The 22,100-nt window shown below is 52.2% G+C and overlaps 1 protein-coding gene across 5 annotated transcripts in view; it reads left to right on the forward strand.

Annotated features, from left to right (window-relative positions):
* Positions 1-22,100, forward strand: part of WSCD2 (WSC domain containing 2) — a 114,021-nt gene that overhangs the window by 60,847 nt on the left and 31,074 nt on the right. For 4 of the 5 annotated variants that reach the window (XM_053902109.1, XM_053902110.1, XM_053902112.1 and 1 more), the window contains exons 3-4: positions 10,248-10,362; positions 14,564-14,748. The exons of the other annotated variant lie outside the window; for it this stretch is intronic. In XM_053902109.1, coding sequence (XP_053758084.1) covers positions 10,248-10,362; positions 14,564-14,748 — 300 coding nt within the window. The remainder of the gene's footprint in view (positions 1-10,247; positions 10,363-14,563; positions 14,749-22,100) is intronic. 5 annotated transcript variants of the gene reach the window in all.

Raw genomic sequence — 22,100 nt, forward strand, 5'->3', positions numbered from 1 at the left:
ACATCTGGCCTGAATGCTTGGCCCCTGGACCGTCTTCCAGAGTCTGCCGACGTCCGCCCGACTGACCAGCATGCGGGGGAGGAGCCCGCAACCCTGCAGTTCTTGAGATGAACACACATGGCATGTTTTGGGAATCCAGGCCAGATGGTTTGGGAGGATCCAGCACCAATCAGGACAGAAGGAAAACCTCCCCAGCCTTTGTGTTCCCTGCCATATATCACACTTCTGCTGTGATTCAGCTCATGGAAAACCCCTTCTTCCGCCATGGAGGGAAGCGGGATTAGTGGCACGGACTCACACAGGGGAGCATGTTCCCCGGCTTCGGTCCCACCCTGTACTGGGCTCAGGAGCCATCCAGGGGACCCCACCTTCCCACGCTCGGGGATCTCCTAGAATTCTGCTTCTTTAAGAACCCGGCGTTCACAGGGAGGTGGAAGAGAGTGTGGGACGTGGCAGAACAGATTGGGGGACTTGGATTCATGTTCCACTTCTGTCCCAACCAGCCATGTGGCCCAGGCAAATAGTTTCACTTTCTCATGACTCAGTTTTGCTGTTTGCAAAATGGGGATAACGACCCCTCCCTTCTGGGCGTCTCCTGAGAGCTCACTGGGACACTGGTTAGGAAAGTACCCAGCACAGTGCTTGGCACGTTGTGGGTCTTGGAGGTGATCGGGAAGTCCTCGTGGATCTGCTGGCGGGAGGGACCCCATCTTCTCGGTCCAGGTGAGGTACGAGGTGCTACACAGAATGGAGAAATTGTGAAGTGGCTTCTCTTCACCCACCCAGCTGTATCTCTCCCTAGCCACTCTGAACTCCTAGTAGTTTACAAATCCCAAAGTTCGTCACAAGCCTGCACCTTAGGATATGCTCTTACCCCACCTAGGATAAATTCCAGAGCCCCCTGTTATGGCCACCGCTCCAAACTTATCTTGTAGGGCTCTGCATGCCACCCCACCCCCGCTGCCACCCGCGCCACCACACCCTGCCCCACTGTCCTTCTTGCCATTCGCTGAATGTGCCAAGCCTATTCCTACCATAGGGTCTTTGTATAACCAGTTTCTTCTATCTGGGATGCTCTTCTTCCGTATCCTTGCATGGCTCCCTTCCTCCCTTCCTTTGGGTCCCTAGTCAAACCTCACCTTCCGAGAGAAGAGGCCTTCCTAACTAAAACAGCCCCACTTTGTACCTGGTCACAACCATATTTCCTGGTTTTATTTTTGTCACAGACCTTACCATCATCTGAAAGCGTCTTGTTTATGTGTTTCTTCCTTGTTTGTAGTCCGCCTCCCCTACCAGACTGTCAGTGCCATGAGGGCAGAAACGTTGCCTCTCCTATTTCCCCCAGTCTCTTCATTCAGCACCAGGGACAGCACCCGGCACAGAGCCAGTGCTCAATAAATACTTGTCTCAATACTTGTGGAATGAAGGAATGATGGGATGGACACATGAATGAATGACCCTTCCTCTGTCTGGAGTGCCTCCAAGGGTCAACGCCACTCTTCCTTCTGCTCTCAGCTTAGCTCGCCTCCTGGAAATTGTCCCTGACCCCCCACCTAGTATGGTCCCTATCAGGGCCATTAGGTGAATGGTGATCACCTGTGCTTTTGAGGTCCCGGATGGAGTGGGGATGGAGTGGTGCGTCGATAACCAACAACACTCACAACACCTCCCGTTTGTTGTGAGAATAAACTGTCACAGCCACTTCTACCAGAAATGACTGCCATTTCTTGAACACCTACTCTACGCCAGCTGCTGTCCTGTTTGCTCTTCATGTATTTGAATGGAAGGATCTATGGAAAATGCTTACCGCATCTCCTGGTTCATGATTCTAGGTCACTTAATAGTGACCTGGTAGTGAGTTACTATCAGTAGAAGTAATAATAGCTACTGTCTATTGAGTGATCATTATGGGCTGGACCATGTTTGTTGTAAGACCTTCATTGCTTTAATTACCACCCAACTCAGAGAGTTAGACACTATTGTTATTTTCTTTCACAAATAGGAAAATCTTAAACTCAGAAACGCAGGCTACCCGGGTAGAAGTGAGGAACTGAGATCTGAAACAAGATTCATTTAATTCCAAAGCTTGCAGGCTGCCTCCTATGCCACGCTCACCCCTCTGCCCCTGGAAATCTTATGTATTTTTATAAAATGTAAAGAGAGAAGCAAGAGAAAATAAGAAAGATGCCCGGAGCCTAGAGCTCACAGCAGGCAGCCTTCGGAATCAGGCGGCGTTATTAAGAAAACACAAATCCAGCCTGTCCTTGATTAACTTATTCAGAGTTCAGCGAGGAAAGACAACGTATTAGATTAACGCTAATAAAAACGAACGCTTCTCTGACCTGACGCTGAACACATTTGGTTTTTCTCTGAAGCTGGCAAGGGCTCTGCTTGATGCAGTGATGCGGGACTTCAGCTGTAAACGATTCAGAGCCCATCACGGGCCAGGAGGGGCGGGAGGAGCTGCCTCCAGGCTAGAGGTGGGGCTGGGGCTGGGGCTGGGGCTGGGTGGGAAGTCCACTCTGAGGTGGAGCGACACCTACTATGTGCCATGCACCTTTCTGGGTCCTTGACCTCCCCCGGCCTTGGGAGAGCCTGTGCTTTAAGCAGCCAAATCAGGGTGCACCTTCCAATTCTGCAGCTTGCTGACTGTGCAGCTTTGGGCAGGTCACTTCACCTCTCTGAGCCTCAGTTTCCTCTTGGGGATAAGTCCATGAGTAGATGGCTGTCGTGATGATTGTGTAAGACAAATCGATTATGTGCTAAGTGCCAGGCACTCTCCCAAGTCCTTTGCATCTCTTATATCACATAATTTTCGTAGCAACCCAGTGAGGTCACTATTATTAACTCCATCTTGTAGGGAGGAAACTGAGGCACAGAGAGGTTAAGTAACTTGCCCAAGGTTGTTCAAGCTGGAGGAGGGGGTAAACTACTAATTGAACCCTGGTGGTTTGAGTCTTACACCTGAACCTTAACCATCATATCACCTCACTTCTCGGGGCACAGGAAGCGCTCGGCTCAGAGGCTGGCACACAGTAAGCACTTAATACATGCCAGCTGTTGTCCTCAATATCGTAATTCTGCAGAAGAAAATGCAGAAGCATACAGGTGATGTGGCCTGCCTGAGGTGACACAGCCAGTCACAGGCAGAGCCAGAAGCCAAATCCAGTTTGATTTTGAAGTCCGAACATGAAGGACTTGGGGGAGGGTCAGTCCGTATTCTTGGAAGGAACGTCCGGGCACTCGCTCCCCGTCTTCTCTAGCTGAAGATGCTGTTGCTGCAGGTGTTGAGGGTCTGATCTACATCAGGGACTGTGCATCCAGACCCTCAGCTTCACATCAAGCAGGAATTTGAGCCCCTTTCACAGATGGGGCTCAACAGAAACTCAGAGAGGTTAAGCGATTCAGTCAGTGTCACACAGCTGCTAAGAGGCAGAGGAGACTCCAGCCCAATTCTGTCTGAGTCTAAAGCTCTTATTCTTTTTAAAAAAATTTTTTAAATCTTTATTTGTTTTTGAGAGAGACAGAGTGCGAGCAGGGGAGGAGCAGAGAGAGAGAGGGAGACACAGAATGTGAAGCAGGCTCCAGGCTCCGAGCTGTCAGCACAGAGCCCGAGGCGGGGCTCGAACTCATGAACCACAAGTTCACGACCTGAGCCGAAGTCGGACGCTTAACCGACTGAGCCACCCAGAGGCCCCAGAAGCTCTTATTCTTAGCCACTGAGCTATATAATCTCTAACTCCGTCAATCCATCCATCCATCCTGTATTTATCACATGCCTACTATGTGCCCTGCCCAGTGCTAGGAGGTGGAGACACAGGAATGACCCAACACGGCTTTCCCCTCTAAGGAACATTCACAGCCCCTGGGGGAAGACAGGCAAGTAAAACCATAAGTTATATGTTCAAAAAATAATTTTTCCTAATTCTCAAAATCATCCATGTTCGTTGTAGAAGAATGAAAATGTATAGAAAGAGATCAAAATAAAAATGGCCCAGAGCCTCATCTACCAGCAGCACAATCAACACTGTTGGTGTCTTACCTTCCTGTCTCTCTTTTTTTTTTTTTAAATGTTTATTTTTGAGAGAGAGAGAGAGAGAGAGAGAGAGAGTGAGTGGGGGAGGGGCAGAAAGAGAGAGACACACACACAATCCGAAGCAGGTTCCAGGCTCCGAGCTGTCAGCACAGAGCCCGATGTGGGGCTCAAACCCACAAACTGCGAGATCATGACCTGAGCTGAAGTCGGACACCTAACCGACTGAGCCACCCAGGTGCCCCTCTGTCTCTTTCTTTCATGTGCGTATTTCCAAAGCACATATTTTGTTTCTACATATATATAGCGTCGTATCTTGCCTTCCCCCCATGACAGCACCTTTTCACTGTGTTAAAAATTCTACGATAAGTCTAAGTTTTTTCTAATTTGAAAAAGTAAATTTTCCAGTACCTGGAAAATGGTTCACAAAAGCGTTGTGGTAGGGTGGGACAGGGCATCTGGGATCCCAAGGGAGGGATCCCATTCAGTCATGGGGGTGTATCATGGCTGCCTTCCTGGAGGAGGAGATTATGGAGCTGAGTCTGTAGTATCTGTATGCTTTGACCAAAGGGAAAGATGCATCCCTTCTGCCCCACAGAAGCCCAGGCACGAGCAGAAAATTTCATTATCTGCGCCAGGAAACCCAGAAAGCACTGGAGTGGGTCATCTTGAAGGATGGAGAATCCAGGATGGCGGAGAAAAGAAGTCTTCCTTGAGTTTCTTGAGTTTCTTGCCGATCCTGGTGCTAAGGCTCCGTGAATAGATTAATCCTGTTTATAGTCCGTTTTAACAGTATCCCTTGTATTAGTGTTCCAGGGCTGTGGTAACAGAGTACCTCAGAGCAACAGAAATGTGTTCTCTTGCAGTTCTGGGGGCCAGAAGTTCAAAATCGAGATGGCAGCAGGGGCGTGCACTCTCGAAGACACCCAGGGAGAACCCGTTCCATGCCTTTCCCCTGGCTTCTGGCATCACCAGCAACTGTGGCCATTCCTTGGCTTGCTTCAGCAAAACTCCAGCCTCTGTCTCTATTTTCACATGCGTCCTCCTTGTGGCTCTGTCTTCAGATGGCCATCTTTTTATAAAGACACCAGTCACAGTGATTGCCCTGCCCCCACTCCGACATGCCCTCATACCTTAACAGATCACATCCGCAGTGACCCTATTTCCAAATAAGGTCGCACACTGAGCTTCTGAGCTTAGGACTTCAACCTGTCTTTTTATCTACTGATTTTTGGTTGGTGGCGGCAGGTGGGGGGAGGGGGACACAGTTCAACCCATATCACCTCTTTCTTATTCCCACTTCCCAGGCAAGAGAACGGTACCTCCAAGAGCTTGAGTCACACCGCAAGGCCCCCGCAGTGTCAGGATTGGAACCCACATCCGGTTGACTCCAGGGCTGGCTGTCTTCTAGCACAGCGTAATGCCTCCTGTTTGTGAATCTACTCACAAACAGTAAATCAGAGAAATACAAAGCAGTGCATGTTTAGTTATCCTTCTAACAGATTACTTTTGTTGTTGAAGAGAGCAAAATTTCCTGAAAGGGCAGATAAATTGAAGCAAAAGAAAGAAAACGAAAGGAAAAGGGAAGGGGAAGGGAAGGAAGGGAAAGGGAAGGGAAAGGGAAGGGAAAGGGAAGGGAAGGAAAAGAAAAACCCCACAGTCGGGAGTGCTTTTTTCCAGATGCCTGTGCTCTCCCGGGCTCACCCCTCACTGGTTCCTGTGCTGGAGATAAATGGGACAGCTGGGGACGACTCTGCCATTTCAGCGATATTTGGATAGCTGCGGAGATGAGTTGATAGATTGTGTGAACTCAGTCATTTATCCCCCCTCGAGTGGCCTGTGATTTTCTCCCTGTTTTGCATACCTAACCTCCCCCCACATCTCGGGGGAGATTCTGCCGCCACAGCAGGATTTGAAGGCAAGGTGCTGGCTGAAGCAGGTTGGCGACAAGTGCACTGATGAGGTCAGCAGGGTGACAGATGCCAGGGGTGGGGATGGCCGTTGTGTTGGCCACAGCCTGTGCAGAAGGGTCTGTGGGGGAAGGAGGAACCAGCCCTTGCCAAGGACGGGAAGGAAACTGATTCAGTGTCCATTTCCTGACCCGCGGAGCTCAGCCAGTTCATCAGGTCACAGCGTGTGACACGCCTGTGTTTCTCCAGGACGTTAAGGAGAGACTGTGTCTCTTTCCCCCCCCCTTCCTGTTGACAGATGAGGAAACGGAGGATTGTCTGTTCCTCTAAAAAGGCTTTGAGCACCTGTTGTGCGAGACATCGAACACTGATGTCTGGCCTGGAGGGGGGGACAGAGAGCGGGTGGTACAGCATTTAAAATCCCACGCTTTGAGGCAGATGGCCCTCAGGTCAGATCCCAGCCGGCTTCCGAGGGACCCTCTCTCTCCCACCCTCCCCTGGGCGCTCTCTCTGGTGGGGACAGAAGCGTCCTCCTCCCAAGCCGAGACTTGCTGTGGCACATGGGAAGGGGCGGCTTTGGCACAGACAGGCATGGGCGTAGACTTGGTCTAGACGCTCATGGCTGGGTGGATTCGGGCACCTTAGCTGGAGTATTGATACGTGAGTGCTACACTGGTGGCGAGGGACAAAAACCCGTCCTGAACCAGCTGAAGCTAAAGAAGGACACGCATTGTGTCTTGTCAACCAGCTGCAGAAGGGACTGGAGTTTCAAAGGAGCGATTTGTGCCCTTTCTCTCTCTCTGACTTTTCATCTCCGCTTGCCTCTGCCTTCGCTGCACCTCCCCAAACAGACAGGCTTTGGTGCCAGGGACCGCGGCTTCGTAGCTCTGGGCTTACGGGCTGCCGACGTCATAACCCAGGGGAAACAGATTGCTCTCTCCTGTCTTTGATCTGTGAGAATCCAAAGTGGGGGCCGCGTGCCCTTTCCCAGAGCAATCGATCAGTCACTGGCTGGTGGGAGGGACAATGTAATTGGCAGGTAAGGTCTATTAATAGAAAAACAGGAAGAGGGGGCCCTTTGAAGATGCAGTCAGTATCGTTACACTCCAGAGTGGACACGTGCCTGTACCTGCGCGTATACACGCTCACTGGTGTGACTGATTATAAAAATTCCATCTAGCACGATCCACCGCCCCACATACAGCCAAACGCCCCTGCCCTCGCCCTTAGGTGAGACCACCCTTAGCCACAGCACATCCAGCTTCAAGCCCGGCCTATCTGGGGCTCTAGCATTTCTCTGAGTCAGCCCTCAGTGTGGCTTTTAGCGATCTTGGGCCAAAAGGAAGTGGACCCTCCCCCCGTGTGAAAGGGCTGGAGAAGAGACCTGGGCTTAAATTTCAGGCGAGACCCTTACAGGGTGTCAGCACCTGGGCAGATTCCATAGCTTCTAATTCTACTGAGCAAAGAGGAGGAACAGAAGTAAGGTCAATGGCGAGCAGTCAGAACATACCCCATGTGCCAAAACTCCAGACTTGCTTCTAAAGCAGGCAGGTGTGACGGTCATTGGAATTAGTTTCCTCATCTAGAAAATGAGTTCACAAGTGTGTGACAATATTAATTTTAAAAGATAGTGCTAAGCGAAGTAAGGTAGTCAGAGAAAGACACCATATGATTTCCCTCATACGTGGCATTTGAGAAACGAAAGGTCAAAGGGAAAAAAAAGAGAGAAGCAAACCAAGAAACCGACTCTTAACTACAGAGAATAAACGGATCGTACCAGAGGGGAGGTGGGTAGAGGGATGGGCGAAATAGGGGATTGGGGACCAAGAGGACACTTGTCACGATGAGCAGTGAGTAATGTACAGATTTGTTGAATCAGGGGCACCTGGGTGGCTCAGTCTGTTAAGCGTCCAACTCTTAATCTCGGCGTAGGTCTTGATCTTAGGGTTGTGGGTTCAAGTCCTGTGTTGGGCTCCCCACTGGGCATAAAGCCTACTTTTAAAAAAGGGGGTGGGGAACGCCACCCGGGTGGCTCAGTTGGTTAAGTGTCTGACTTAATTTCCGCTCAGGTCATGCCCTCATGGTTCTTGAGGCCAAGCCCCACGTTGGGCTCTTTGCGGACAGCGCAGAGCCTGCTTGGGATTCTCACTCTCCCTCTCTCTCTGCTCCTCCCCACTCGCGTGCTCTCTCTCAAAACAAATAAGTAAACTTAAAAAAAATTCTTTAAAAAAAATTGTTGAATCACTGTATTGTACACCCAAAACTCCTATAACACTGTAGGCTAACTGAACTGGAATTAAATTTTTAAAAACGTTTAAAAATTAAAAATGAGGAATGGCCCCTAGTAGAGAGAATATAGTAGGTGCTCAATACATGCTCCACCCACACACACACCATCTTTTGATCTGACAATAAAGACCTCATGCTCCCAAAAAACCTTCTTCCTCCTCCTCCTCTCCCTCCCTCGCCCTCCCTCTCTCCTGTCCCTTCCTCCTTCCTTCCCTCTTTTATCTTTTCTCTCCCTCCCCCAATCTCTTCCCTGCCCCCACCCCTTCTACATACATGGGACACTCTGCCCTTTAGTGAATTATTGACCTAAAGTTAGTGTGACACGCTCACGAGAGGGGCTGCCTCCCAGCTCAGGTGTGAACAGCACCCACGCCCCAGTCCAGGGGCTGGGATTCCCATCTGTGACGGCAGGGACATACATTCTTGAACAAGCGCAGGGACAAGACGTGGGCTTCTCCAGAGCTGTCACCATCTGACGTCCCCGCTCCAGGGAGGCGAGCTTTCTCTTAAAGAGGGACTGTTCTTCAGTCAACCATATCACCTCTGTCTTAGAGAAGAAATTCATAGAGTGATCAGGACGAGGCCCATCTCCAGCGGGGCTGACAAATCTGCACTTAGCAGGGCCACGCTGGGGGGCACGACTGCCCAGGAGCGAGCCCACCCCCACCCCCAGACTTTTCTGGGCCTCTGTTCAGTTGTCCAAGAGCATGAACGTGGCAGTGCTCCCCACTGTTCATGTGAGTCCTCGGCAGGATCTTTGGATTTCAGAAGATGGGAGCAGTGGTTCAGAACATCGGTACTGCAGCCCGATCGCCCAGGTCCACCCTGGCTCCGCGTGGGCACCACCAGCTGTGCTTCCGTGGGCAAGTGACTTCACCTCCCTGGGCCTCAGTTTCCTCTTCTGTACAGAGTGGGAATAGCAGTACTTACCTTGGAGGAGGATCACTAAGTAGAAACCACTTAGCAAAGCACATGTCTAGGTCATAATAATTATAAGAACATTTGGGGACAGACTTGTATAAACTGTGAAGTGTGGTCTTCATGTGAGAGTTACTGTTTACCATGAAGTGCAGGAACCCAGTTACTACTTTAAGAAAACGTTGTGTATAGTTTCTATTCGTTTAATTTTTTTTTTTTTAATGTTTATTCACTTTTGAGAGACAGAGAGCGAGCAGGGGAGGGGCGGAGAGAGAAGGAGACACAGAATCCAAAACAGGCTCCGGGCTCCGAGCTGTCAGCACAGAGCCCGATGCGGGGCTCAGACCCACGCATTGTGAGGCCATGACCTGAGCCGAAGTCGGACGCTTTACCGACAGAGCCGCCCAGGCGCCCCTGTTGTGTATGGTTTCTTACTGGTGGTTTTACATCATGTAAAGTCTTTCTTTGGATGAAAGCACTCACGTTGGCCCGCGTGTTGGCAAACTACGAAGCACGGCACGACACAGCGAATGGCCGGTTTCTTGTTCCACTCATTGTACCTTTGTGCCTATCGTGTGTCAGACGCTGTGGTAGAAACATTTACACAGATCCTTCCGTTTCGACCTTACTGGGTTAGTATTCTCTAACCCGGTGCCTTTGAGATATCCCAGTCCACGTGTCCAGGGAAAAACAGACATTTTAAGGCAGCTTGTAGAAATGACAACATGCTCTCAGCCATGTCAAGCTCTTCAGAGCTGTCTTACAATGGGTCTCATCTGCGTGGCACTTAGGGAATGACCTTGGCTTGGCTTCCCGCCTGCTTTGTTGTCACCAGTAGAGCCCAGGGGCTTGGTCTTAACCCTGGCTACCCAGAAGAGTCCCTTCCTCCTCTGCTGGCCTGCGCTGCCCTTATGAATCAGGGTCAGCCAGCACACATGACTTTTAGTCTCTCGTTTCTGCTTTTCTGCTCAGAGGGAGCGGCTGGTACCAAAAGGTCAAGAAAGCCACATAACCGGAGGGACGCTGGTTGCCCCTGGTTTGCGAAACCCTTTCTGCTTTGTCCCCAGCCAGACCTGATTTTTCTCCTCTCCCCAAAGCCAAGTACATCGGCTGTTACCTGGATGACACCCAGAGCCGGGCCCTGCGAGGCGTGTCCTTTTTCGACTACAAAAAGATGACCATCTTCCGTTGCCAGGACAACTGTGCAGAACGGTAGGGCTCCGACGTCCCAAGCTCCATTCATTTCAGACCCCTTCCTTCCGTGGTGTTCTTTCCTTTCCCGTGGAAGGGCACAGTGGAGGATGAGCCCGTGGCCCCGTGGAAAGAGTGATACGAGGGTGTGTGTATGTGCACGTTCACGTGTGAGTGTATATGCGCATGCACGCGTGCAGATGAGCAGGACTGTTCGGGAGGTGGTTTGTGGGAGTTTGTGATCGTGGAGCCGTGGGACGCTGTGGCCTGGGTGGGAGTTTGTATGTACAGCGTGCAGAGTCAGCGGGTCATGTTTGTAAGCTTAGTGCACACACGGAATGGTCTTTAAACACTAGCGGCTGTGTGTGCAGGAGACTTTGCGAATGTGTGTGCGAGGGTCCGGACTTGAGCCTGTGTGTGGGAAAAGCCCACAGGTGTGAATCTGAGTGGGCGGCTTGTAAGATGCCCACGGGAAGGGTGAGGTGGGAGCCTGGGGCTCAGGGGTGCGTAATCCCTTGTTCTTCCCCCAGGGAGAAACACAGCGTTTCCCAATTGAAGAAGAAAATGATGTTCTTGAGGAGAACACTCATTGGGGGAGGGAGCTGACTTTCCAAGGGTGGATGAGGCCCCAGAAGACTGGCAGGTGGCGATGGGACCCTCAGTCCAAGCCCGGGCCCCAGCATTGCCGCCTTGGACCTGGAATAGCTTTTTTTTTTAAAATTTTTTTTTTTAACATTTATTTATTTTTGAGACAGAGAGAGCATGAACAGGGGAGGGTCAGAGAGAGAGGGAGACACAGAATCCGAAGCAGGCTCCAGGCTCTGAGCTGTCAGCACAGAGCCCGATGCAGGGCTTGAACCCACGGACCGCGAGATCATGACCTGAGCTGAAGTCGGACGCTTAACCGACTGAGCCACCCAGGCACCCCGGACCTGGAATAGCTTTGAAGAGGCTGCTGCCATGCTCACTTTCAGACTCTAGCCGGCTGGCCCTGAGGTCACCAACTCTGGAGGACCTCAGCTACATGGCTGTCGTGGAAATGAGCAAGTGGGTGGCCGAGGGACTCCTCCCTGTGTCCTTCATGAGGAAACACTATCCCCTTTATAATCATCTGCCTGAGCCCAGGGCTGTCTCCAGCTTGGGAAGGTCTCTGAGCCCTTGATGGTATCGATTCATTAATTTATTTGTCAGACCGTGGGGAGACCCAGGTGAATTCCACAGCATCCATGGCCCCATGGAGTCACAGCCTTGATGGGGAGACAGACATGTGAACAGAGAAGGGCAGTAGGGCGGGGTGAGGGTTCAGATGGAATGAATCGCAGACGAGAAATGCAGAAGAGGGCCCCCAGCCCGCCTGGGGTGTCAGGAAGGAGTCCCAGGAGGTGACAGCCAAGCATCAAAGGACGAGTCAGATGAACTCATTTAATCCCCTTCAGTTCAGCAAATGTTTATCGCTGCCCACGTGTGTGTGAGGTGCTGGAGGTGCAGAGATGAGTCCACCATAGCCCTGCCCTCGGGGGGGGCCCCCCCAGCTAGTTGGGAAGACAGAGGCATGAGCAGGCTTGGGCAGTAGAAAACCAACAGCTTACACGTGGTGGGCATTTCCCTGTGCCAGGCACTGTTCTCGGCACTTTGCAGATATTATCAACTCCCATCCACCACGAGACCCCAAGAGGCAGGAATGTTGTGATCCACATTGCACGGATCGAGGAAACCAGGGTATGGAGACCTCAAGCGTGATGGGTGCTGGGCTGAGGGTGCCGTTTAAAGTACAGGGGGCCCGTGAAGGTTGAGGGAATGGAGGGCTCAGGAAGAGTTACAGAGGTGAGATCTTAAGCCAGGTTTTGAAGGATGAACAGGAGTTTTCTAGGTAGTCCTAGGAGGACAGAAATCACAGCACACTCAAAGATCAGAACTCCTGAAACATCCTAAATAGCCAGCATCCTTGCACAGGCAGTGGGGAGGGGGTGCACAGAAGGTCCAAGGGGAGTTGTCTAGAGGGGAAGCGGCAAGGCTGGCTGAAGCCTGCTGACACGGAGCCTTGAATGCCACCCGAAGCATCTGGCTTGGCCACAGGCAAGGGGGGAACCGCTGGGAGGCGTTCATCAGGAGAGTGGTGTCCATTCATTCGGCAAATACTTATTTAACATTTACCCGATGCCAGGCATTGAGAATGAGGCAGTAGGTAGCAGGGCGGGGGAGGGGAGGGGCAGGGAGGGTGGATCTAGGGCAGGGTCCTCAGCCCGGAGTGAACACGAACATCACCCAGAGTCTTGCAAAAACAGATTGCTGGGCCCCGTTCTCACTTTCTGATTCAGCGGGCTTGGGGTACAGCCCAAGAATTTGCATTTTTCATGAGTTCCAAGACTGTCCAGGCTCTGCGGGTCCTGGGACCATGGTTAGAGCATCGCTGCGCCGATTTTCACACTCAGCTGCACGTTAGGGTCACAGTGCCAATTAAATTAGACTGTCTCGAAATGGGAGCCAGGTGTGGCATTTAAAAAATGCTCCCTGGGTGATCCTAATGGCCGTCCATGTTAAAGAACCCCAGATAGGAGGGTCGGTAGGCTGAGCCAAGCCATCTGGAAGCTTATTTGCCTGCGGTGGAGGCCCCGGGGGGCGGGGGCTGGTTTAGAGAGTGGAGAGGTATGATCTGTTTTAATTCTGGAAAGATCCTCCCGGCAAGGGCAGCAGGAGGTTTATCGGGATCAGTAGTCTGGGGCGCTCCCAGGGACACCCCAGTGGCCTGAAGGATGGCAAGGCTCACTCCGTTTCCCTTCCCAAATTAGTTATCTGTTGCTGGGCAACCAATGATCCCCAGATGTAGTGTCTTAAACCAACAAACGTTTATCATCTCACACCATTTTTGGGTGTCAGGAAATAATGGCCCGGGAGTGGGATTAGCCAGATGATTCTGCCTCAGTGTCCCCATGGGCTTGCTCTCAAGGGACTGCGGAGACCTGCGGCCTCTGAGGGCTTGGACAGGGCTGGAGAATCCCTTCCGGAGACAGGCACGCACCTGGCTGGTGGCCTGAGGCCTCAGGTCCTCACCACACGGACGTGTCCTTGGGGCCCACTTGTGCGTCCTGACGTGGCAGGTGTCTCCTGTCCAAGGGAGGGGCGAGGAGGAAGCTCCCACCGGCTCTGGAGTTATAACACCCACTGGAAGTGGTTTTTTTTTCTTTTCCCTTGGAAATTGTTCCTTCTGTTAGTGGGTCCAGTTACATGAGAGGGGTCCGGGGTACCCCAGAGCAAAGGCTTCAGAGAGATGGGAAGACTAAGACGGGTGGAAGCAGGCTGGCCGAGCCCCAGGATTTCGGTGGGGTTCAGGCACCGAGACACCCGTTTGGTTTAAGCTGCTCTCCCTGCACCCGGCCAGGCGGGTGTGTGGAGCAGGCAAGGGCAGGTGCCACCCGGAGTCGCTGAGGCGTGTGGGGGCACGAGTCCTGGCGGGTCTGTCTCTCCAGCTGCCCGAGGGTGTCCAGAGTCACGACCTGAGCTGACCATTCCCCTCCGGCCAGCCTTATGTGGCCAGCATTCTGCAGGCTGCTGCCAGAGGAGCCTTCCTGGTTCCGCCTCCGAGGCGAGAGGGGCTGATGAGGGCTTGTCCTAATCCTCTCCCTTCGCCCCTACCCGCTACAGCCAAGACAGGCTGTGGCGTCTCATCTGTTTACAGAATGAATGTCCAGAGAGTCCTTTTTAGGAAACGATCCCAAGGCCAAGGGGAAAATAAGTCAAAAACCCTGCAGTGCCTGGAGTTTTGTTTAGTTTTAGGAAAAGGAATTTTTTTCCTTGGCTGGATATGTGACCTTGGTTTTGCCATCTTCCAAGGGGATACGAGAGCCCCTGCCTCCTCCCTTCCTTCCAGCTTTTCTCAAGGGACATGGAGGCATCATTTTGGGGGATGTTTCCTGCAATAAAGGGGCTGGACTCTGGAGCACGGCTCTAGGCAGGGAGGAGCAAGGGAGTGGGTTGGGACAGAAGGACCCTGGGCTTGGAGGGGGTGTGTGTGTGTGCGCGTGTGTGTGAAGTGTGCCACGTGTAGAAGTGTATAAGGTGGGTGTCAGTAGGACACGGTGTGGCTATGGGGGGGGCGGTCCCTGGGGGTCCTTGTCCCCAGAGCCCTCCAGTTGCCCCAGGTCTCCACTTTGCTGGGTGAGCCTCCGTGTCCCCGGGGTCTGCATGGTGGTAGCTGCCCTGGACTGACAGCAGCCTTCCCCAGGGGTTACCTGTATGCCGGGCTGGAGTTCGGCGCGGAGTGCTACTGCGGCCACAAGATCCAGGCGACAAACGTGAGCGAGGCCGAGTGCGACATGGAGTGCAAGGGCGAGCGCGGCAGCGTGTGCGGCGGCGCCAACCGCCTGTCCGTCTTCCGGCTGCAGCTGGCCCAGGAGTCTGCGCGCAGGTGTACGTGAGTTGGCCCCGCCCCTCTCCGCAAGGCCGCCTGCTCCCTGCCCTGCGCCTGCTGGGGCTCCCCAGCACTCCCCGCAGCCCTGCGCCCGCCCCACCTTCCACCGCGGCCCTTGCCGAACGCTTTGATCCGTGGAATTCGGATGTTTCCATGAGCTGTGTCCCCTCCCTCCCACCCAGAGCGGCCTCCTGTCTTCCCGCCTCCTCCCCTGTCTTCCTCCTTGACAGAGTGAGCTGGAGCCTGAGTTCGGCCTGCCTTCCTGATTTTCTGAAAGCATATTGTCTCTAATGATGCAGACAGAGATAATGACAAAAGCAGACACTTGGTCCTTTTCTCAGTGCCTTATGTGGAGTAGCACATCCTCACGGTGACCCTGGAAACGGGCTCTATTATTCTCTAACTCCCAGTTTACAGTAAAGGAAACTGAGGGTCAGTGTCACATAAGCAGCAGAGGACTTAAACCAGTTACAGGGCTCACGTCTTTCATGCTCTGCTTCGGTCTTATTGGACGTGCTCTCCAGTTTCCACACGGAGGGAGGGAGGGGAGTGAGCATGGACCCTCTTCCGCAGACATTGTCCTGCGGTCCCCCTTCTGGAACAGGTAATGTCTGTCTAGCAGGAATCTGCTCTGTGCCAGGCACTGTCCCAAGCCCACGACAGGCCCAATTTCATCTCTCTTCCTTACAGCCTCCGTAAGTGGTTACCAGTGTTAATCTTTCCCATTTTGCACTGAGGAAACTGAGGCTTATCGAGTTTAAGTAAACCTGCCCAAGGCCACACAGTCTATTTAAAGGTGATCCGCAAACCTATGAAGATTGCTGATGACCTTGACAGGAGATGGAGGGCTGGGTTTCTCCCGATTACCCTTCTGATGCAGTCCCTGAGGCAGGGACAGGAACCCACAGCCACACCTCTGACCCCTGGGCCAGCGTTTCACATTTGAATGTGCCCGTGAACCCTATGGAGATGTTGTTACGGAGCACGTTCGGGTTCGGCCGGTCAGGGTGAGAGTTTGCATTTCTGAGGAGCTCCCAGGTGATGCTAGGCTGCTGGGCTAGGGGCCACACTTTGAATAATAAGGCCTCAGACCTCAGCAGAGGTGACGCTGCCTGCCCAGGACACAGGTGGGTTTGGCGGAATGTAGAGACAGGCTTTTCCCATGGGAATGCCATTGTTGATAAAAATTCGTGGCGGGTCTGCTTGGCCATGTGTTCCGTTTCCCAAATCCCGTGTGTTCGAAGCCCCACTCGGGCTTTTGCTGCGCAGTAGGGTGGCGCGTGTTTCCAGTTTGCAGAGGTGCGGGTTGCTGCCGGCGGAAGCACCGTCTGCCTCCCCACAGGGGCCTCAGTTCACCTCCGGGGCTGGAGTCCTGGCTGGCCGAGGTGGCGTGTGAAACCCAGGCGGGAGAATGGCCACACAGCGAGTTCCTCGTTTGGCCGCTAGCGTGACGAGGTTTTTTTGTTTTTGTTTTTTGTTTTTAAATTTTTTTTAACTTTTTGTATTTATTTTTGAGACAGAGAGAGACAAAGCATGAACAGGGGAGGGGCAGAGAGAGAGGGAGACACAGAATCTGAAACAGGCTCCAGGCTCTGAGCTGTCAGCACAGAGCCGGACGCGGGGCTTGAACTCACGGACCGTGAGATCATGACCTAAGCTGAAGTCGGACGCTTAACCTCACACTGTCACAGGCCATCGAAGATGTTCAGTCCGTTGAAATATACAAGCCTCGGCACACAAAGACAGTAGATTCTGTACAAGGGGGTATGTTTTGCCCTTGGCAGTGGGGGGCCTGTGTGGGTGCTGCAGAGTAGCCCCTGAGGCTGGCGGGGATGTTCCTGCACCCCTCCGCTTGCCCACCTCGGCAGCAGAAAAGTTAGCCAGGATGGTGTTTTGTTCCCTCTGAGAAAGGAGTCTTTTTTTTTTTTTTTTTTTTTTCCCCAACGTTTTTTATTTATTTTTGGGACAGAGAGAGACAGAGCATGAACGGGGGAGGGTCAGAGAGAGAGGGAGACACAGAATCAGAAACAGGCTCCAGGCTCTGAGCCATCAGCCCAGAGCCCGACGCGGGGCTCGAACTCACGGACCGCGAGATCGTGACCTGGGTGAAGTCGGACGCTTAACCGACTGCGCCACCCAGGCGCCCCAGGAGTCTTTTATATTTATGTCCAAGAGGGGAACGTAGTCATGTCTGCTGAGGGTGGAGTCTAGGCTTCTCCAAGTCCATCACAGTTGTCCCGAATCATCACTGTACAAGATTTGAAGCTTGGGGACCTTCAGCTGGAGATTCCAGAAGAAAATTGAAGCCTTATTAACCTCAAGGCTGCTATGGCTGAGATAAGAACGGAAGTGGCTTGGATAAGGAGATGGATGGTTGACGATGTGCCAAATTGAGACTCTTGGTGGGCGCCCAGTTGATACCATGGTGTCTGGAGAGAACATGGAGACCATTCATTGAACCAAAACACTTGATGAGCATCCACGGGGATTAGGCATGGAGAGGATGAGTGGAGACTAAAGCACAGTCTCCACGGTTGGGGAGGTCATGGTCTAGTGGAGAAACAGATCCGGCACCAATGGGGTCTGTTCAAGCATGGGGGTGTATATATGGGGGAATGGCAGGGGCTCTGCCTTCAGGAGCCGAGGGAGCGACATTTGGGTAGGATCCCATTTTAAGGAGACTTCTGGATGAGAGGGAGAGCCATATATTCCAGCCATGAACAAAAAGTCCAGGGTCAGCAAAGGTCATGTGTTGAGTGCCCTATTGGAAGCACCTTCCTATATGCTGATGTCCCGTTTTACAGCTTTAGAAACTGAAACTCTGCACAGAAGAAGGCTGTTTGATTAGGGCCTTGAAAGATGCATGGGATTTTTTCCTGGTGTGGAAGAGGAGGATATCCAGACTGAAGTTGCCAAGGGGTGGGAGAGAAGTCTAGGCAAAAGGAATGGGGTGTGCAAAAGCCTAAAGGTAGCTTTAGGAAATGATGGGAAGGCATGATTTTTCCAAGGCCGCAGTGCTTCTTAGGGACTGAGCTTGGGCTGGAACCCAGCTCCCTGACCGCTAGTTTGGGTGCTCACTCCCTACAGTGCTGTAGACACCTTGACCTCTTGTAAGGGATTCTGGACCTCATCTCCTCTCTTTTGGGAGAACTCCTTGGATCTAGCTTACCTCCTTCTTTCCCTGACCTCTGATCTCTCCTTCTGCCCCATTTGCGGACTCGAAGCAAAACAGAATTGCCAGTGTCCTTGTGACTGGGTCAGAACCCAGTGGCACCTTTGGCTTCCCATTCCTGGACACGATTTATACACAAGTAAATCAGAAAGGGAGGCCTTCCGAGGTACTGGCACACGATAGTAGTGAGTATTATACCAGGCAGGGAAATGAGTAAACACACCAGGAAACAGGTATGGTGGAAACCGGATTCCGTTTGTAGAGTCATTAGTTGATACCAACAATGTATCTTAACTGCGTTTCCCTGAGCAGTGGCACAGAATTCTTAATGATTAGAAAGATCCAAAGGAGGCTTCTTGTCTCCCAAGCACCACTGGTGGGGCATACACCTTGCATAGGGAGGCAGCCTACATGTTTCCGAGGTGATGGAATGCTCTTACAGTAAGTAGTGAGAGCATTAAAAGGTTAGCAGAGCAAATGTCTGCAGGCACCCTGCTATTCTTCCTTGACACAGACTCTCAGGCACGTGGACTCTTTGCCCTTGTTACAAAAGAACCGAGAAATGGACTTCCTTCTTGGTTGGATTACATTTTTCACAGCAGTTTGCTAAATGTGTCAGCAAGTGTAGCTCTCCTCCCAGGGGCAGAGACCTGCCAGCGATTTGAGAACGTTACGGCTTTACAGGATGTTGCAAGAAATTTCATTTGCTTGAAAGATTCTTGCAAGATCTGTGTTAGAAGATTCCTTAGAACTACATTGAATGTGTTAGATACACGTTGGGCCCATTGGGTGGCTGTCCATGGTGCTGACCGTCCTTTCGTGCAGCCTAAAACCCCCAAAACTGCAGGCAGGCCAGATTCTCCCAGGATTCAGCACCTTTTCGTCTTGCTTGCTTGCTTGTTTGTTTGTTTTCTGTCTTGGTGGAAGTATTATGAAGCTTACAGTACCATGGAAAAATAGATCCTTGACTTATGGCTCACACTTTACACAGTGTATTTTGTGTACTGTTAGTCTTGGCAGTTCTTTGTCTTTGAAAGTTAGAAGGGGAATTTCGTGCAGTACTCGTGTTGTGCTCACTGATCCTCCATTCTGGTGGCTTCTGCCAAAGGGAGCCTCAGATGTTCGTGGAAAGTCACACTGGATGGATGGACCATGCCTAGCTCCTCTTTGCCAGTTCTGGGGGTCTCTCCTTCACTTTAATAGGTGCCCGGGACCCCTGAATTTTATAATTCATATGAATCTTCATGAGTTCTGCTGTGTAGGGTCGAGGAGATGACAGCTAGAAAAATTTCCTCCTTCTGCATCCTGAGGGGGGAGAATTGGTTTGCTCTTCGCCCCTAAGCAGAGTCCACAAAGGCTAGGGGGGCAGCGTAGGTTTTGAAATCAGGCAGACATCGCTTCTATCCCAGCTTTCTCACTTACTTGCCGTGTTGACTCTGGCCACGTTGTTTCCTCTTTGAGCCTCAAGCGCCTCATCTGTAAAATGGGGACAGTTCCAACCTTTAAAGATTGCTGTGACCACCAAGTGAGATAAAATCGAGAGAGCACATAGCCGTTGTGATGCCCCTTTCTTCCTAGAATGAAAACTCCTTAGTGTGCTTCACGTAGCACCCAATTCAAGCCGTTTGAATTTGCAACAGCCCTCGGGAGCCTTTGGTGCTGCCTAAAAATAGCTGGTTTGAATTCTTCTCGGACAGTTAGGCTCTTTGTGTAATTCAATCTCTCTCTGATTATAGGTGGCCGTTTGCAGCTCCCAGCTCACTGCCTTTCCTCCTCGCTGGCATCTTTAATGCAGTAGAGCCTGGCCTAATTACCCAGGGGGTGGTGGCCTCTTTCAAACCAAGGGGAACTCTTCCACGCCTGCCTTTAAGCTGATGCCTGGTGACATTTACCTCATTTTTGTGAAGCCCCGGAACAAAGAGATGATAGGACTTCAGAGATACTTGCAGCTGGTTCCAGGCTGTTCTTCATCTGCCCCCAGCAAAGAGAGTTGATGAACAGTTGCTCTGTTCACCTCTTGCTAGTAAAAGCCTCAAGCTGCCGAGGTCATGCACCATCCCAGCTGGCCTGGCAATGAAGAGCTGACATTACCAGAATGTGGGGCATGGGCTTTTGTGACGCTGGGGCCCCTGCTGCGGGGCCGGAGAGGGTTTCTGGGAAATTCAGGTGGCTGGTATGGGGTCTCTGGAAACCCCGACCGTGTTAGGATTGGGCAGGCTTCCCACAGAACGGCAGAGGGGTGGGAAACCAAAATGGGGTGTCGGATAGGATTGGGGTCACATCCCAACTCTGCTCCCCGCTGGCTGTGTGACCTGGAAAAAAGCAGTTGAATCTCGTTACATCTCCGAGGCCTCTACCTGCAAAACAGGATAATAGTATGGTCCACCTCACAGGCTGCTGCAAGGATTGAGATACAGTGTGTACAAGATGTAGCACAGCTGATGTGATTACCATCCTGAGTGTGTAGTAACATTGGCCATGAGGAAGACATGACCCAGGGCTGCTGCTGTTGTCCAGGGGGACCATTCTCACAGAGTCTGGGCTGTGAAGAGCAGTGGCCCTGAACTCCACGTGGGGTTTCCCTGGGGGATTACTAGTGCTCCGAGATCCAAAGATATTTTAAGTTGAGTTCCCCCAGAGGCAAGGATGGGAACCTTGGTTTGCTTGGGAAGTGACCCCAGGATGCATCTCTGGGAGGGATGGAGAAGTGAGACAAGGAAGGGAAAGAGCCGAAACAAGGTCCGCTACAGGGCAGGGCACGCTGAGGACAGCCGAAGTTAATCCCACTGGGGAGCTCGGGGAGACGGCGGTGAACGTGCTTCAGAGGTGTCCCCCTGGAGGGGCAGGAAGCTGCAGCGTTTACCCTCCCGCACACCCCCATCACTGGCTGAGGGTGGCCCCTGGGGACATGGCCCAGCCTGTTTTCACCAGCCCTAAGGCAGAGTCCTGGGTATATATTGTGGGTCGCTGTCCATCTGTATCTGGACAGGGAGCGCCAGGGGCCCTGACACCGGGACATTGAGAGCGTCTGCTCTGTAAAGTCTAGCCACCCTTCACGCATCATGGACAAGCGGAGGAGAAAGGAGCAGGGAGGGCTACTGAGTCCTGGTTAGGTCTTAGGCACGTTAAATGCCATCACGTGGGACCTCCACTCTCACCGTGCAGCGCAGATGTGATCCCTATTTACAGATGAGGAAACCGAGGCTTAGGAGGTGAAGACACCTGCCCAAAAGGACACTCAGCTTAGTAAGTACCTGACCCAGGTCTGTCTGAATTTATTTATGTAGTTAGTTATTTAGTTAGTTAGTTTTGAGAGAGAGAGAGAGTGCATGCGATTGGGGGAGGGGTGGGGAGAGAGGGAGAGAGAGAGAATCCCAAGTGGGCTCCTCACTGCCTGCCTGGAGCCCCGATGGCAGGGGCTCAGACTTCCGAACCACGAGATCATGACCTGAGCCAAAATCGAGAGTCGGACGCTTAACTGACGGAGCCACCCAGGTGCCCCCGTTTGAATTTAAAACCAGTTCTCTTTCTGCTGGGCACCAGAGCTTTCTGCAAATGGGAAGGCATCTGTTCATGCTGTGGGAGTGCAAAATTCTATCACAGAAGAGTGTTAGGAAGGTCAAGGGATCCTGACTGGCCACCTCTCCTTCCTTTGCAGACCCAAGTAATGAGAAGGCCTCACCGCTGATGGGGAGGACCACTTGTCCATTTTACAGATGGAGGAAAGGAGGGGCGTGGGAGAATTAAATGTCTTCTCCATGTTCTGACCACCAAGCCATAATAGCAACCTGCAGAGAGAAATGGACTGCAGAGTGCTCCCCCGATCCCTGAGAACCCCACCTTCCTGCCGGACATCAGGAAGCCCTCTGCGACCCTGCGGTTCCCCCCCCCCCCCAAAAGCGGAATGGGCAGGACTGTAGGAAAACCCCACATCCAACAGGCCAACTGCTCCTGGAACCACCTTCCTGCACCTGGTCCCCTCCTTACCACACCCTTGGACACACATGGCCCAAAGAGAGACTCGAAGCAATGCCTCCTGATCCCACTCTGGCTCCTTGAAACCTCACCTTATTTGGTATTCAGGGCATTCAACTCAGCCCTCTTCTCTAAGCTGGTAGGGTCAGGGACTCATTAGCAGATGCTTAAATGTCAAAGGGAGACAACCTCCGTGGAACTGGG

Source organism: Panthera pardus, unplaced genomic scaffold (assembly GCF_024362965.1).
Source record: "Panthera pardus isolate Hobbes unplaced genomic scaffold, ASM2436296v1 HiC_scaffold_15, whole genome shotgun sequence".
Classification (NCBI taxonomy): domain Eukaryota; kingdom Metazoa; phylum Chordata; class Mammalia; order Carnivora; family Felidae; genus Panthera; species Panthera pardus.